Genomic DNA, 17,579 nt, shown 5'->3' with positions numbered 1-17,579 from the left:
AGAATGATAAATACACAGCACTTCAGAACTGCTTTGCTTTATTATTTTTATAATTATTTTTAGAAGAAGCCATGCAAAGTCCATATTTTTAGCCTGCCTTTTTTTTTTTTTTTTTAAAAGGCAAAATACCTACCATAAAATCACAGAATTGCTCAGGATGGAAAAGACCTTGATCATCAAGTCCAACCACACCCTAAACATATTACCCTAACTACCCTACTACCATAACCTAACTACCCTAACTCTAACAACCCTCCATTAAACCACGTCCCTGAACATCACATCCAAATGGTTTTTAAACACATCCAGGGATGGTGACTCAGCTACCTCCCTGGGGACCCTATTCCAGTGCTTAACCACCATTTCTGTAAAGAAGTTTTTCCTGATATCCAACCTAAACTTACCCTGGCACAACTTGAGGCCATTTCCCCTCATCCTGTCACCAGTGGGAAGAGACCAACCCTGCTCTTGCTGCAATCACCTTTGAGGAGAGCAATAAGGTCTCCCCTCAGCTTCCTTTTCCTCGGACTAACCAGCCCCAGTTCCTTCAGTCTCTCCTCATAGGCCATATTCTCCAGGCCCTTCACAAGCCTTGTTGCCCTTCTTTAGACCTGCTCCAGCACCTCAATGTCCTTTCTGTACTGAGGGACCCAAAACTGGACACAGTACTCCAGGAGAGGCCTCACCAATGCCAAGTACAGGGGCAGGATGACTTCCCTCGTCCTGTTCACCGCACCATTCCTGATACAAGCCAGGATGCCATTGGATAAATGTTGGATTTCATCTCACTTATGAACAAGAAAAGAAATGGGGAGGACAGAACTGTTTGAGAATAACCTTACTAAAACATTCTCATCTCACTTAGATTCAGTTTATTAGATTTTCACTTATTCATATGACACAAGGAAACAAGTTCACATCAAATGCCATTTGTATTGTCATCTCAAAAACAACTTCCAAAGATTCTAGTTAGCTGTAACAGCACATGTGAGAGAACCTGAAACTCATGTAAAATGTGAATGAACTTTATCAGAAAGAAAGCTGACGTTCAAATGTCCTTTTTTCCTAAGAAGCTCTTTACAGCTTTGTTAACACCACTTTGGCTTAAGGAAGAAATGCACAATTCAAGAGTGGTGTTACTTTTACGTAACTAAGTGATCCGGTGAAATACTTCCACATGGCACTGGCAGATGTGGCACAACAGTGTGAAAGTACAGTATCTTGAAGTAACACAAACATTGTTTACATTCAGTAATCCAGTTCTCTGCAAGAAAAAAAGTCACGTTCTTAACATCAGTATTGCATATAATTAAAGAAATCTGTAATATTTGTTTTTATTCAGTATAGAACGGCTTTAGAAGTTACTCACATCACACAACGAATACCTATGGCATGAACTTTCCTTAGGTTAAAGCCAAAATAGTCTCAAAGCACAAAACAAGGTTTGTTTCTGTATAAAGGTAACCACATTTTCTTTCCTAAGGCATTTTTAAAAGTCCTTTTTATTTAAATGGAACAGATGCAGAAAATAATCAACTAAGAAAATAAGCTTCTAAATCCAAGCCCATAGATGCTAACAATGTCTATAATCACTCACTTTTTTTTTTTTTTAAGTAATTTCAAGGGATCAGTCACTTGGATGACTTTCTTTGAGGTCTTAGTATATCCTTTTCCATTTCTTTCCTGATTTGGTATTGTTTGTATCTTTCTGCCATTGAAATAAGCTCATCGGGAACTACCTGATAAGAAAGCAGCACAAAGCCATGCTTAGTTGTAAGTAATTCTAAAAACTTTTGGACTTGGTTTTTACAAAGATGCAACTTATTTGTCTGCTCCCAAACTTGTTTAGATTTGCTTTTGTGTGGAGATGTAAAAAAAAAAAAAAAAAAAAAACATTTTTTTTTCCTCTTGCATGAGAGTATACTGAAAAGTAATCAGCACAATGTGCCTCGATGTTCAGCTTACCTATGTACGCCAGCATCACCATCTCTGATGGCAACATATAACTTATTAAAACACCGTATTTAATCTAAAAATGCATCTTTCAATGATAATGAAGAAATACAGACCGCTTACACAACCTGCTGTAACAAGTAGCCATACAGCAGGTGAAAGGTGTCCAGGCACTAATCAGTGTCCTGAGCATAGAGCAAGCTTCTCCAGCATATATGAGCATGGCATTTGATTGACTGCTTACTGCCTCTGGTTTGTCACAAGCAAGCAGCACTGATTCAGTACATGTTTGGAAGACTGCTCTAAAATTGAACATTTAGATACACCTAAGTCAACTTAGATATCCTTGAAGCAGGCAAGGGATGCAGCCACAACAAAAAGCCTGGTGTATGAGGTAAGTAATGCTGCAACTTTATCTGTGAAAGTAAGGATTCAGAGATGGTCTCAACTTCCCTGAACTCCAAGACCTGCTCCTAGTTATACTATCCTATTAAAAAAAAAAAAAAAAAACAAACAACTGGGTTCACCTTGTTGGTTTTTTCTCCCCAGGAGATAAACAAAACCAATCAGAAAGCCATGCAATGTTAAGGACTTATTAGATGACAGACCAGGATTAAAGCTTTGGTCGTTACTGCAGATGTTCACACAACTCTCCTGGTCCTGCATAAATACAATTAAATCCATATTCATCAAATCCCCCTCCTCTCCACGTTCCCAACTTGAGTCAGACCCTGAACTCTGGCTCAAGTAAACGACTAAGCGGGTTTACACCATTGGTAACAATTAAGATTTTTTTCTTACTTGGTTTGCTCTTTGCAGAATATCAATCAGCTCAGATGCAGCCTTCCAGTCCTTCTTAGTGACAAGTGTTACTGCCTTCCCAGTACGTCTAGAAAAGAAATGGAATAATGTTGATCTTCATAATAATGGGTATCTGTGCTGCTAGGTTTTCCCCACTGACTTCAAAAGTAATAGATTTGACTACAGGCAGTTTATGGGCTTTCAGATATCTGGCTAGAGCATTTACTTGGCACATGACAAAACAACTGTTTGTAAAGGTCAGTGTAGCAACTTGGCTAAACTGGAGCAAAGCAGAACTAATTTAGGTATATAGACAAACGTAGCACAAAGACAACATATTTAAGAATGAAGAGATGTGTTAATATCACAATTAAAAGAAGCACACACATAACATATTTACAAAGAGAATTATCACATTTGTGTTACTCTGGGGATGCAGCACTAGAACTCCTAACATCAAACTACACCACCATGACAGCCTGCAGACTCCCAAGGGTTCCTTTCAAGCCCCTCCCATTTCTTTTCTCCAGTGGGCTTACTAGGCAACTAAACAGCAGCTCATGAAAACACAAACAAGGAAGAGGATTACAGAATACCTGTACAAAAGTGTTCTGAACCTGTTCAGTCTCCCCCACACTTAAACCAGCTTTCAAACATCCTTCACTCCCAATGCTTAAATGAAACAGAAAACCAGAGACCTTGTTTGCCTTCAAAATTTTACTGGATTTCAAAACATGAAAGCATACTTTGGCGCATCTTGAAGCCTCACTCTCCCATTCTCTATCACTTGCAGCTCTAGAATTTGACAACAGAAACACCTATAAAATGCACAATATACTGATGTTAGTCAATAACATATTACTATTTTATTGTGAAAACTTACCCTGCTCTTCCAGTACGACCTACTCTGTGAACATATTCCTCAATGTTGCGAGGGAAGTCAAAGTTAAAAACATGAGTAATATCATGCACATCAAGGCCACGGGATGCTAAGTCAGTAGCTACCAGGATTCTGACTTTACCTAAACAAAGAACCACCAAAACAGAATGTGATTTTATGAAATACACAGAAAACACACCCTACTCCACTGATTTCCCAGTGCATAATATACCTATTCAACACATAAAAGAAACACACACTTTCTGCACTGTCTTGCTTCCACTATTAAGTGGTACATAAGCACCCAAAGTGTCATTTAGCTATTCCACAAGATGTAAGCAAGATGCAGGAAAATCAAGTATGTCCAGCAGATTAAAAAAAAAAATCCCTGAGGAAAAAAAAAAAAATAGCTCAGAAGCTTCAGGAACTATTTTTTCACCTTGCATCCTTACCATGCCACTATTCTTAGTTCTATTATCAAGTGACCAAATAATCTTCAAGTATAATCCTACTGGCATCACCAAGAGAACTGTTTCATTGAAACCATCATTGTTTGATGCTTCCATTTACTGTTCTTTACATGAACATAATATAGAATTCCCCCCCATACATTTCAAAAGTAAAATAAGACTTCAAAAAATTTAACTCTTAGTCACCCATTTTTATTTTTTTCTTTAAGAGCAATCATTTTTTGCTTGCTGTTTCTTTTGTGTATGTTTGTCAGATTAACAGGGTAAACACAATCATGAAGAGCTCTGATCCTTTCATTCCTATGGTAACAAAGACACAACACTACAGAAAAGGTCCTGCATATGATAAGCCTTAAAAGCACTGGTTTGTTTAACCCAAGTTTAGGTCCAAACCTACCTTTCTTGAAGTCATCTAAAGCCTGTTCTCGATCACACTGCTCTCTGTCACCATGAAGAGACTGCACTGGGACTCCTTTGACACCAAGGTCACTTGCTACATCATCAGCTCTAACATGAAATAAAACAATGGTTCAGCAGAAAGATAACAGAACAGAAAGATAATGTGCCAGCAATACGTAAATGTGTAAGACAGCACACAAGACTATAGATCAGGTGATACTTTCTATAAAACAACATGGAAACAAGCACAGAACGTTCTTATTTCTTTACGTACTTTTATTTCAAGCCCTTCTCTGTCTTACCAGAAAAGGCCTTTAATGGAAACAGTGCACCTGGAAAGCAAAGACAGGCACCTATGTATCAAGAAAGTCCCAACCAGGAGCTCACAGTTACTCTGTTAAGGCAGGGAAGATGTCACCAGCTATGATGGAAGTGCCTTACACAGACAAAGACAGACATGAAGCAGCAAAAAAAAAAAAAAAAAAAAGCCTTGCTCTATAGTTACTGCAAGGAAGAGCTTTTCCATAGACAATAAACACAGACAGTTGTAATATATACAACTTGAATACACTTTGCTAAAATACAGCACTTGCAGTTGCATTTCTTTTTTAGTACCAGATCACTCAGTCTTCTCTCCTAAAGGATGTGCCTTAAACTAAATGCTTTCTTACAAAATGTATTCCTTTTTCAGCATTAACATACCTCAGAACTGTACTGTAGACTTCACAAAAGAAGCCACAGTTCACCATTATTATTCTAGACAAAAGTCTGAAGCCCTTCTAGATATCTGTCAAAGCATACCCATGTATTAAACGGCCAAAGCAACAAAATTCATCAGCTGGAAGCAGGAGCAGCTTCCCATGCTGACTGTTCAAGAGAACTTCTAGGTATTAACTTAGACCTGTTCAGAGGAAAACTCCAAAAAGCCCTCAAATGTAGTCTGGAACTTCCAAGATACACTGAAGGACACACAAACCAACCACTGATGGCTAGGAGAGAAAGAACACTGTGTCTAGCAAAATTAGTTCCAGCTCTTCAATAAACCAGAGGGTGTCAACCTGAACTTTTTTTTCCCCTCTTCCTTGTATGAAGGAGGGAAAAAGAAAGGGACTTATGGTAGCAATACACTCCTGCCACCAGGTCTCATACACATCAGCTTCACATGCCAGTGAAAAGCAAAAACTGCCCAGAAAGGTTGTGGATGCCCCATTCCTGAAGGTGTTCAAGACCAGGTTGGATGGGGACCTGGGCAGCCTGGTCTGGTATTAAATGTGGAAGTTGGTGGCCCTGCATGTGGCAGGGGAGTTGGAGATTATGATCTTTGAGGTCCCTTCCAACTTGGGCCATTCTGTGTGATTCTGTGAAGTGATATTAAGGTGTCCTTAACATTGTTACCACCTATTCCAAATATGTTAGATAGAGACTTCTCACCACCACTATCAGTATTAAAAACAATTTGACTCCTAGTCAAACTGTCCGCAGGAAAGATAACAAGAATTACCAGCACACTATTGACAAGAGCTGTTATACTTGTTAATTACTATTTGAACTAAGATCCCTCTGATTAAAAAACAAAAAAAACCACCCCACAAATATAATACTAGGAATTAATTACATACGTAGACTTCTTTCCAACAAAAATGATGGCCTTATCTTTTGGCTTCATAGAATCAATGAAGTTTTCCATGAAAGCTTTCTTTTCTTCTTCGTTGATAACAATAACTTCCTGTTCTACTGTATTTACTGCCTGTTAAACATTAAAAAGGATACTTAGATTTGAATAATATTTTTATTTATCCACACATAATATTACAAAACTAGTAACATAACAGCACAAATTTTACAACTAGAACGTGTATCAGTTAGGATTTCAAATGATGCAGATTTCTGGTTTTCCAGTTGCTTTGGGAGAGTAACTAATTTTATCTTTAAGTAGTTTACTCAATCACATATTTATATTGAATTCTTATCACTGGTTTAGAACAGAGTACAGTAGTTCAATTAAAATAAAAAAAATAACTGGAGTATCTTACGTCTATACAGAGAAACTTGGAGCAATTGCAGTCTTATTTGAAAGAAGCTTTTAAAGAAAGTTGTGCCAGCTATTCGCAATGATTAGTTCTGTCCAATTCTTTAAACACCAGCTTTTATTAGAAAAAGCTTCACTTCATTATATTTGAAGGTTACCACAGAATGGCTGAGTATATTAACCGCAAGGGAACAGCAGGAAGTTGCACCAAGGGAAGTCAAGATTGGATATTAGGAAGTGGATCTTCATCAGAGGGCAGTCAGGCACTGGGACAGGCTCCCCAGGGCAGTCATCACAACCTCATTCAGGCAGTATTTGGACATTGCTCTCAGACATTAATTTCGAATTTTGGGTGGTGCTCTCTGGAGCCAGGAGTTGGACTCAGTGATCTCGTCCAACTTGGAATATTCTGTGACTCTATTTAAGTGGTACAAAGGCCTTGGCTTTCTTGTGGCTCTGCATCATAATCTTATGGCAAGAGCTGCAAAATTTACCAGGTACATAGAACAGGTCTCTTTTCACATGGAAACCCTTCCCCCTTTCAGAAGGCACCTCTTCAATTGAATGAGGCTCCATAAGAAATGAAAACACTGGACAAGAGAGCTGCAATAGCTGTTATGTCAAATTGCAGTCTTGTCTTGATGGGTTTGCCTTTGACAAAAACACAGTTGCCAGCGTAACAGAGAAAAAGTACATTTTCCCTTATTTCCACCTGGAAGTGTACCACACGTTTATTCACTCCCTATGACTAAGAAAGGGAAACTTAAAAAGAAAACTCTGTAATTTAAAAGCCAAACCTACAGCAATCTCTACATCAGGATGTAAGAGATCTTGGAACCACTAAGATTTCTGTAAATTCTGTCACTGCTTAAGCAAACTACACATATCTGCACAAACACAACTACTACATCTGTACATTAAAAGCTTCGGACTTCAAAAGACAGCTCCTGCAGTACCACATATTCCTGACCTAGACAAGTGACCTCCAGAAGTTTAGTAAGGAGCTTCCATTCTCTGTGGGAAATATGCAGGTAAAAGACAGATCCAGATAAGGATCTGTATATAAGACAAAGAAGTCCTTCAGAGGCAAAAGGAACAAGAGCTTGCTCAACAAAACCAAAGGCTGGAGAAACAAGGCTTCAGGCAAGACAGGAGGTGCTGCGAAGTACAGTTTTCAAATACAAGTATTTGATTCATACTTGATGCTTGTAACATCTTCTATTGGAGATCTAGATTCTTTCTAAACTTTTGCTGAAGCTTTACATAGGATAACATGGAATTTTTTGAAAGTCCAGACTGATTTTGAAGTCATCTGCATTTACTTGCACATGCTTCCAAGTAAAAACTTCCTTGTCAAACTGCAGATACTTCAAAACAACAATGTATAGAATCATAGAATGGCCTGGGTTGAAAAGGACCACAATGATCACCTAGTTTCAACCCCCCGTTATATGCAGGGTCACCAACCACCGGACCAGGCTGCCCAGAGCCACATCCAGCCTGGCCTTGAATGCCTCCAGGGATGGGGCATCCACAGCCTCCTTGGGCAACCTGTTCCAGTGCGTTACCACCCTCTGTGTGAAAAACTGCCTTCTAATATCTAACCTAAACCTCCTCTGTCTCAGTTTGAGCCCATTCCCCCTTACCCCCAACAACAAAAGAACTTACTGCTAAGTCAAGAGTGCCAACATACACGATCATGGGATTTCTCAAATAGGATTTTGCGAGGCGACGAACACCATCAGGCCAAGTAGCACTAAATGGGAAGAGAAGACTGATAAGAACACAGCACAAGATCTTCCCCAGTTTGTTAATCTCCCCACACTACTTGTTTCTTCTACCTTACATGCCAGTGAAAACCTTGAGTACAGAGTAACAGAAATGAGCTCTTCCAGCATTTCGAAATCATTTGAAGAAGTTTATTAATGTAAACAGAACTCCTGCTTGCAAGGCAACATTCCAGATTGAAGTCAGGAGTAACAGTTTTGCAGCCTTTCCAATGAAAACAATACATTGTTTAGTAGCTCAAAAAGTTTTAATTCAAAAGCTTCTAAGACTGTTCTCTGAAACAGTAGCTCTGATTCAAAACATTCTTCACAGCATTCCCAGGTCACCTTCCTTTTTTGGAAAAAATACCATCATTTCTATAGCTGATGGAAAATAGCACCAAAGGGGGAAAAAAAATGCAAACTGTCAGAAGATTCACCAGCACCAACTAGACACAAATAGATAAAATAAACCTGAAGCAATTCCCTTGTAGGCTAACAAAAGTTGTTAGTAAAATAGTATGTGTTTCATTGTTCACTTGTTTAATAACCTTAAGCATAGAGCACTACTCCATTTACGTACCTTGTCATAACAGTTTGTCTGTCTGGCCGCACATCTATTAAGATCTTCATTATCTGAGGTTCAAATCCCATATCCAGCATTCTGTCAGCCTCATCTAAAACCTGCTTAGAACAAGGAGTTTGCATCTATTCTTCTGGTAACGGTTTCAGCAAGACATTTCATAGCAGATCACTTTAATGGTAACAGTCTTTATTTCAGAAACCATTTCCTAATTTATCACAAAACCTGTTCAGTTTGTTACACCCCTCCAGTTTCTTTTGGGCTTTTTCACTTAGTACATTTGCAGACAGAACAAGAGAAAAATCCATAAAATCTCTGAGAACACGAAGTCAATAAAGGAGTATACTTAAAGCTTTTGTTGGTTTGTTTTCTAAAACACTCACACAACATAATGGGGGACCTTACACAATATCCTTTCAATGGAAGGTTATTAGAAATGTACCAACTCAAACCCTTATATGAACTAGGAAAAAAGACAGACTGTACCTTTTGGCTCACACTTGGATATCAACATTCTCCAAGCTCAAACTTATTTCACTGGGGGAGAGAGGAGGAGAGCTGAAAGCTTTTAGTACAGCTACTGGGAACAGAACCCTCACCCTCACTTGAGAACATCTTAGACTTCTTGTTATCAATACACGCTTACTTGTTTGCTAATACCATTTCAGTTATTTTTCCTGGCAAGTAATTCTTGCAGGCCACTTCACACACACAAAATTTTTTTTTAAATTAGATCAGTTATGGGTAAGTTTTCTGTTTTTGTATATATTTTAAAGTAATTAAAAAATGAAAATATTGCTCCCATTTACCTTTTATATCCTAGTTTATAGACTACCTATTTTTTTCTACTATATTCTCTCCCCAATCACTGTCCCAATTATTTATACAAGGTTCCAATGTTCTTACAATAGAAAAAACCCACTCAAATCACTGACAAATGAATACTAAGTTATCCTGAACACAGCAAGACAGAATGCCATCTTGAAATGACATATGAACTGTAAACGATCAAAAGGATGTATATAACCAATTTCCCAGTGCTTCCTCAGAAATTATGGGAAAAACATCAGCCTACCTGACTGGATTTCTAAAAAATTGACTCAAGACTGCAACTAATTCAATGCCTCTGTCAGAGTAGACCAATTCCCTGATGCTTCCAGCTCACCTTGTGTACAACATATATTCAAATATAATTAATCATCTCTTAAAAATGGGTACTTGTGGGTTGGTTTTTAGATAACAAAAACAACCAACAAATACCCCCACCAAAACAGAGAAGACATAACAGTAGCTATAATACACTGTCTTGAGTGGATTTTCTCCCTTGGAAATCCTAAGCGAAACATTTGCATAATAACAGCACTGCACTTGGGGAGAATTCACAAGCCTTATCAGTATCTTTACGTGCAAATCATAAATAAAGCTCTTTAATGAATAGTGTTCTATGTCCATGATGTCAAATGTAGAAATAAATACCCCTCTTTTATCTCTAAAATAAGGCTGCTGTGTCTCACGGTGCTACACCACCACTGGTTCTGCCAGGGAGCTCAACATTAGCAAGAATTGGAGCTTGTTTGTAAAGCATGGTAAGTATTCAGCACTTGGGAACCGAGGGGCAGATAAAGGAGGAAAAGCAGGCCAAACTGTCAGACTAGGCAACAAGGCAACAATTAAGCAAACACACAAATAACGTAAACGTACGGAAATCTTTTACAAAATAGTAACTGAATTAAATGTCCAGCACAGCCAAAAGCAAGAAGGAAATGAAAGCACATGAACCCGTGGATGGTATTGGTATGGCTATTTTGCCACTGATGTGAAAAGAAGTCAGTCACCCAAACTGACAAATACCTAACTGGTTTATCTACTAAGAATTGAGTCACTAGCAACTTTCAAAAGAGGAAAAGCCAACTCAGGAAAGGCATTTCATCTACTGGTAACTGATCTTCACAAAATAGACTTTGAAACCACAAAGATTACTAGTGTGGGATAATAATTCATCATCTTTGAAATGCTTACTGTTCTAGAAGCCTTATTTTTTTTCCCCCTCCAGGGAATATCCTTTATCTTCAATACGGTCACAGTAAGCACAAACCACTCCCCAGAACCAATCTCGATGTTTCAGTTGAGATTCAGAATGTTTAAAGAAAAGCAAATTGAACCTTGAGTTCAGACTAAGCCACCATTTCCCAGCTGATGCATTACTTTCCCATATCAGCTACTTGCCAAGTACGTTATGCTCTTCAAGTTTACGAAGTTGTTCATTTGAAGATCATTCAGTCTCCCAGGAGTAGCAATAACAATATCCACACCTTTGGTCACCACATTTATCTGCGCTTTCCGGTCCCCACCACCATATATGCAGATACTGAAAAATAAAATGATTAACAGAAGGTTAAGGTTCGACTGAAGTTTATCTTTCTCAAAGCAGTATCACAAAGTTGCTTCATTTTAAGATGTATAATCATGAAATATGAAAAGGAAGGAAGACAACAGTTAGGACTGACAGAATGGGCTTAACAAGAATGATTCCCCCCCCCCCCAAAAGCACAGCAACAGTTTTATGCTGAAATTGCAGAAGTAATGAAAGGAAGGAAAGTTGGCAATTAAGCTACATCTGATCTGAAGACATTCACACCAAAATAAATGAATGTTAAGAATGCATCATTTTCTAAGCAGTACCTTCATAGGCCACATGTTTTACTGTTAAATCAATCAGCACATCCAGTAAGATGTTAGGCTAATACATGGCCTTTAAGAATTCTACAAAGTATGTTTGAGAAGGAAGCAGCATGCATGACTCTGCATTTGGTAAGGCTGCTATACAAAGCTACCAGAGAATCCTAGAAGTAGATTTCAGAATATAGCAATGTCTATTTAATAGCTTAAATAAACACCTGCACTCTTAGCAAGGTTGTGGATGACACCAAATTAAAGAAGCAGTTAATATACTAGAGGGCAGGGGAGTTATTTAAGGACCACAAAAGGCAGAAGTGGGCTGAAGCATGCAGTTTAACAAAAGCAAAGATGGGGATGGAATAACCCCCTGGCTCATGGCCCACATGCTGGAAGATGGCTTTGCAGAAAAGACTTGGGTGGGCAAGAAACCATGTTATTCAGTAGTGTAATCTCCAAGTAGAGAAAACCAGCTGTGTATTACAGAGAACACAGCCAGGAGCTTTTCAAGAGAATTCACTATGCTCCTTTATTTGGTACTTGCAAGATCACACCTCAAGCACCACCATTTCCACTTTTTGTATCCCCACCTCAGTTACCAGACCTGTCCAGATCGATACAAGTCCAGCCAGCAGCTACCAGAATGGTCAAGAGGCTGGAGTGCATGACATGAGAAGCTGGGAATTCAAAGTAACTGTTCAATTTGAGGGTGGCAAGGTTTGGGGAGATCTTAGTGTTGTATATATCTACCTAAAAGCATGCCAAAGAGAAGATAGAGACACTACTCAGCTGTCCATATGAGAAGGATGCGAGGCAACGCTTTTGCGGTGCAGAAGACACAACCATGCAGGTAATATTTTCACCATGAGGGCAGTCAAGCACACATCATAGAAACTGAGAAAGTATGAAACTTTTTAGCACCCCCATCTCCTTAACGAATGCGATTTCAGGAGATGAATTAGGTCACAAATGGTAGAAAATGCAACTTAAACAAGTGAGAAGGGAGATCACCTTTTAAATCCTTTGTACGTGTACTTCAAGCACTCCGCCTCTACTTGCAGTGCCAGTTCTCGGGTGGGAGCAAGGACCAACATCCCTGGCCCTCCACGCTCATCTCTGGGTCTGCAATAAAACATCTTAAGAATGGGAGTATAAGAGGCTACACAACATCTGTCACATCTGACAATAGAACATTTCTATGCTCCTCTAGACTTCCACAATACACTGCTACATCCTCTTATTACAGCATAAAGGAATTTATGTTACAAGATTCACACGTCTTCCACCAGATTTATTACGATCATTGTTATTATTTTTTTCCCCCACTAGAAAATCATTATTTCAGAAGAGGAAGTATCCACATCTAAACAGCTCAAATATGTGAACGGTCCTTACATTGGTTGTGAAGCCATATGAATGAATCCAGGCATTAAGTAAGCTAATGTCTTCCCGGTACCAGTCTGTGCTATGCCAATAAGATCAATTCCTTGTAGTATGATTGGCCATGCCTGGGACTAACATAAAACAACGAATACTTAGATGCGTTTTTCTCCTAAGTTTCAGTTAAAGAGTCATCAAAATGGAAGAAGTACCTGAATTGGTGTAGGTTTCTGAAAACCAATTTTCCTTATGTTAGCCATAATATCAGGATATTGCTCAAATACATCTTCAAATTTACAAACAGGATTGGGAATGCAGCGCTTTTCACCTTCTTTTAAGTCATCACAAATTATGTTGTTATTTTCTTTCCTGTAGAGAATTAAAGTATTGCATTAGCTCTAAAATCTATCAGAAGAAGCAAAGCAAACACAAGAGACTGCACCTTTTTGACATGCTTTTTTCCTGAGATTCCTGGAGCAACAATAACTAATAAAAAAATCAGTTTCTCTAATGAAATTTCTAACTGTTCCCTTAACTTTCAAATAACCCTCACTGGAGAAATGCTTCCATAGGACTCATGATTAGTCAGTGAATTATTCTCATAAGTTAAATCTTTCTTAAGAACGAAGGACTGGAAATCATGCATGGATATTAAGAAGGACTGCCGTGCTGTCATATCAGACTTCAGTCACACTCTATTAGAAGTTAAAGAGCTGCTACAAGTTTTATATCCAAAGATTACTCTTGGGAATGGACTGAACTTCTTTGTTAGAACCCTATATTTCGGCTAAAACCTTCCCCAAATACTTCTGGAGCAGCTTCCTTGATGTTCTAGAAAATAAAGATGAAACACGTTAGAAAAAAGGTGCTTAAAAAAAGTCACAAAAGCAATATGAAAATTGAGTTTTGAGGTGTTAATACGGATAAGTATTTGATCGTTATCCCTGTCCTCTTCTGTTCAGAAGACTCAATTCTGCAAATAGTTTTACTTCAAGCTGTGGGTAGGCTAGGAAAAGAATGAGTAATTCAACTTCTCATGTTCATAGAAATACATTTTTTCAGGATCTTTTACTCTTCCCCTAAAACTAAGGCATAAAGTGAAAAACATTCCTCTGTTTATAAGAGAAGTGCTACTATTGCTCAGTGCAAGTTCTGAACCCACAAAACAATGTTCTGCTGCTCTTGACTAGGTAGAACAATAACATTGCTAAGGAAAGTGTCAATCCCCTCACTGTGAAAAGGTAAAAGAGGAAAAAAAAAAACAACACCAAACCATGCAGTAAGTAATGAAAGCTGTTTAATTCCAAATAAAGAGCCCCTAAGAAGAGCCAGGTTTCCACTAGACAGAAATATTAACAGCTGTCTCAGTATTTCATCACCCACCGCACAGGTTTTGTTATGCTGACAGTCCTTTCTGCCAAGCACACAATTCCCTACAGAAATGATCTTACCGCCACAGTTTTACTTCTTCTGGTGACATGGATGCAGTCCTTGATGATTCTTTATAGAAGTTTTTCTCAATTGGAGGCAGGTCTTAAACAATCACAAGAAAGCAAGTCAGGAAGAAATGCTGATCATTTAGAGTAAGTCTTTTAAAGCTTAAGGTGGAAATCTCAAATCCAAGTAGTCTGTGCCTAGTACTAGACAGCTAGTCAAAACACAGTGGTAGGCCACAGCAGTTTGAGCAAAAGTTGAAAACTATGAGAAACACTTAAAACACCTGCAAAAGAACCATTCCCTGCCTTCCAAGCACTAAAATAATATCTGCTGATGTATCCAGTACAATATTTTAACAACACTCAGATTTTTGCTGCAGTCACTACAGTGTTACAAAACCATTGTGTTTTCAAAGGCTGAAGTAAAAAACCATTAATCTAGTAATTGCAGACTCATCACAGTGACTAGTATCCTCCATGACCATTCTAAGAAATGCTGACATGCCCACTTCATGAATACCCTTAACTAATTTGGACACTGAAAGATTCAGTAGCCTCAAAGCAAAAATTAAGAATGTTGACACATGCAAGAGATCTATAATGTGAAAGAATACCATACAAGCAACATTTTAGAACTAACCTGCCCACTTCATAGCCTCATATTTAGCTCTGTTTTCTCGAAGAGAGGCCCAGTCAATCACGGGTTTCTTTGGAGTATTCTCAGGATTGATAACATCCAAGGATTTTCCTGTGGAGTCAGTATCAAAGTTGTTGTCTGATAGATCTATTGGAAACGTAGAACCTCTCTCCCCCCAAACACAAACCTTATTTTCTTTTTGTACTGCAAACCTCTTATGCGATTTTAAGTAGACATGAAACACTTAAAGAGAGTTCTTTCTTAGGTCTCAGTCTGAAACATTAGCAGAAAAACCAGTGCGAACACACTTCTGGTAAGAAAGGAAGCATTTAAACATCTTTAACTAGAGGAAGGACAGGATCCAGAGCGCTGCTCCTCCAGTTGTACACATGGCTTGCTGAGCATGGGGCTTTTGGGAAAGTTTTGAGTCAGGCAGGTGATAGCAAACAAAGTTTAATTTCAACATCTACAAGAGCAAGATTTACTTCTAAAGCATCCAGTGTCACCAAAATAAAGTTTCTGTGAAGTTACGCCCTTTTTGATGAGGTTCATGCTTCCCATGAAAGTGAGTTTTTACACTGGAAATATAAATGACAACACATTTGTTATTGAAAAGAATGAAAAACAAGGGAAAACGACAGTTACACACATGTAGGATACATTACTTAATCCTGGCTTCTTGAATAAAACATTCCAGAGTACCTTCTGAGGCACTTCTGAAAGCCTGCACTCACAGCTACTCCATTCCTTATTCTAAATCTGGAACACTATTCTTAATTTTTTTTTCCTCATCAGTGCCTCAGAGCAACAACTATGGATGTGGTTCTTTTCCCTCAGGACTTACTGTGCAGTTAAACAAGCCAAACATCAAATACCAGCATCTTCATCTACAATCATTACTTACATAGCCACATAATGCACTGAAGCCCAGTAAAATGAAGCATGATGTGCAACACCAAACCATCAACGTTAATGCCCTGTGAAAAGGATCCACCCTTACCGTGATTGGTACGTTAGTTTTATAGCCTACATCTGTACAAACTTAATTTCATTATTGCCAAGATACTACATTAAAACCTATCCTAGAAGTGATATTTGGATTTTTAAATGATAAGACTGATAATGCAAAAAAGCAAACAGTATAACATCTATTAAAATTGTTGGAAACACTTGGGAAGAGATATTCACAGACGTCTTATCTGAAGGAGGAAAGCCATTGCCAGCTGACAGGGGAGGATGTCTAGATAGTTCTGCTTTAAAATCAAGGTCAGTCATTTCACTTTGATAAAATACTAAGAACATAAAACCACTTCAAACTACCAACAGAGAGTAAGATGACCTACAGTCTTTTTTCCCCCCTCCCATAATACACTTCTTAAATTTCTCAGACCCACCTCTACAGTTGCTTTGTCCACAGCTTACAACTGTTTCATCAATCAGCACCTTGGCTTTGTTCTGCACAGCAACACTGCCGAAAATCTTCACTTCTGCTTCAGAGGCTCCCTTAATAACCTGCATTCATAAAACTCCACTGAGTTTTTAATACTACACAGACCGGGTGAACTTGTATATAAATAAAAGTATGCACTGCGAACAATCTTTAGTTTTTCTTCCAAATTTGAATTTCTCTCCTCGGGAAAGGCCCTTTAATCCCCTTCTTAAAAGAAATATGGAAAACCAGAAAAAAAACAACCTCACAGACAAAAACCAGTAAGCTCCACCTGCAAGGCCAGGCTGGATAGGGCTTTGAGCAACTTTGAGCAACAAAGTAGGTCTGAGGGAGGCATCCCTACTTTTAGCAGGGATTGGAGCTACATGATCTTGAAGGTCCCTTGCAATCCAAACCATTCCATGACTCTATGACTCAAGTTCCTGAAAGACACACAGTACCTGTATCCTAGAACCCGAAGATTCCTCAAGTTCTCTTATTTTAGCTCCTCCCCGACCTGTTACAAGGAGAAATTTCTGTAACACCTACAGCACAAGCCACACTCTCACAAACTAAATGCTAACAGGGGGCGCGGCTGCCGTTACCTATCAAAACCCCGGCCAGGGCCCTGCTGATGAGGAAGCAGAGAGGCTCCCCAGCCTCCTGAGCTCTGCCTGCGGCGGCTCTCGGGCGCCGCCATCGCGCTGCCTGACTTCGGCGGCTGCCAACCACGCCGGATTCCCGTTCCTCTCCTCCGACGCTCGCTGCCGCCTCCTGCCGCCACTCCGAGCCCCTTCGCCCCAGCTCGCCCTCTGTCGGCGAGCTGTTCGGCCGAGGGGTGGCCGGCGGCTGCCACAGGGGCGCGGTAGCAACCGCGGAAGACGGCGGCGCCCCCGCGGCCTCGTCGCCGCTCTCCTCCCAGTCGGACATCCCCGCTTACTCGACGCGCGTAGCGTGCCAGGCCGCCCTATAGGCTGTGAGCGCACGGATTGGCCAGCGCCAGTGGCTCTCCGATCAGCGATTGGCTGGCTTCTGGGACGGCGCGCGGTAGGGGAGCCTACGGCCGCTCTTGCCCGGGCTGAGTCCCCGCCCTCGCAGCGCTCGGGCGCTGCGTCTGCGCGACCTTTGGGGGCGAGCTTC

General features: G+C 39.6%; 1 protein-coding gene across 2 annotated transcripts; it reads right to left on the bottom strand.

Moving 5' to 3' along the window:
- Positions 1 to 829: 829 nt before the first annotated feature.
- DDX43 (DEAD-box helicase 43) lies at positions 830 to 17,394 on the bottom strand. 2 transcript variants are annotated; one of them, XM_048935814.1, is made up of 16 exons: positions 17,045 to 17,394; positions 16,901 to 16,956; positions 16,405 to 16,522; positions 15,014 to 15,121; positions 14,389 to 14,470; positions 13,150 to 13,306; positions 12,953 to 13,071; positions 12,569 to 12,679; positions 11,108 to 11,249; positions 8,882 to 8,982; positions 8,201 to 8,288; positions 6,123 to 6,250; positions 4,502 to 4,611; positions 3,638 to 3,776; positions 2,755 to 2,842; positions 831 to 1,739 (listed from the first exon to the last, which is right to left on the bottom strand). In XM_048935814.1, the coding sequence occupies exons 1-16, from the start codon at positions 17,367 to 17,369 to the stop codon at positions 1,632 to 1,634; spliced, it is 1,980 nt and encodes a 659-aa protein (XP_048791771.1). In that variant the 5' UTR covers positions 17,370 to 17,394; the 3' UTR covers positions 831 to 1,631. The 2 variants fall into 2 exon arrangements, with proteins under 2 accessions (XP_048791772.1, XP_048791771.1); XM_048935815.1 differs by lacking the exon at positions 12,953 to 13,071 and having other exon boundaries at positions 830 to 1,739; positions 12,569 to 12,693.
- Positions 17,395 to 17,579: the final 185 nt, after the last annotated feature.

This window comes from Lagopus muta, chromosome 2 (assembly GCF_023343835.1).
Source record: "Lagopus muta isolate bLagMut1 chromosome 2, bLagMut1 primary, whole genome shotgun sequence".
Taxonomy (NCBI): Eukaryota; Metazoa; Chordata; class Aves; order Galliformes; family Phasianidae; genus Lagopus; species Lagopus muta.
Note: the sequence above shows the minus strand (reverse complement) of the source record. Positions and strands in the feature narration are given on the sequence as shown.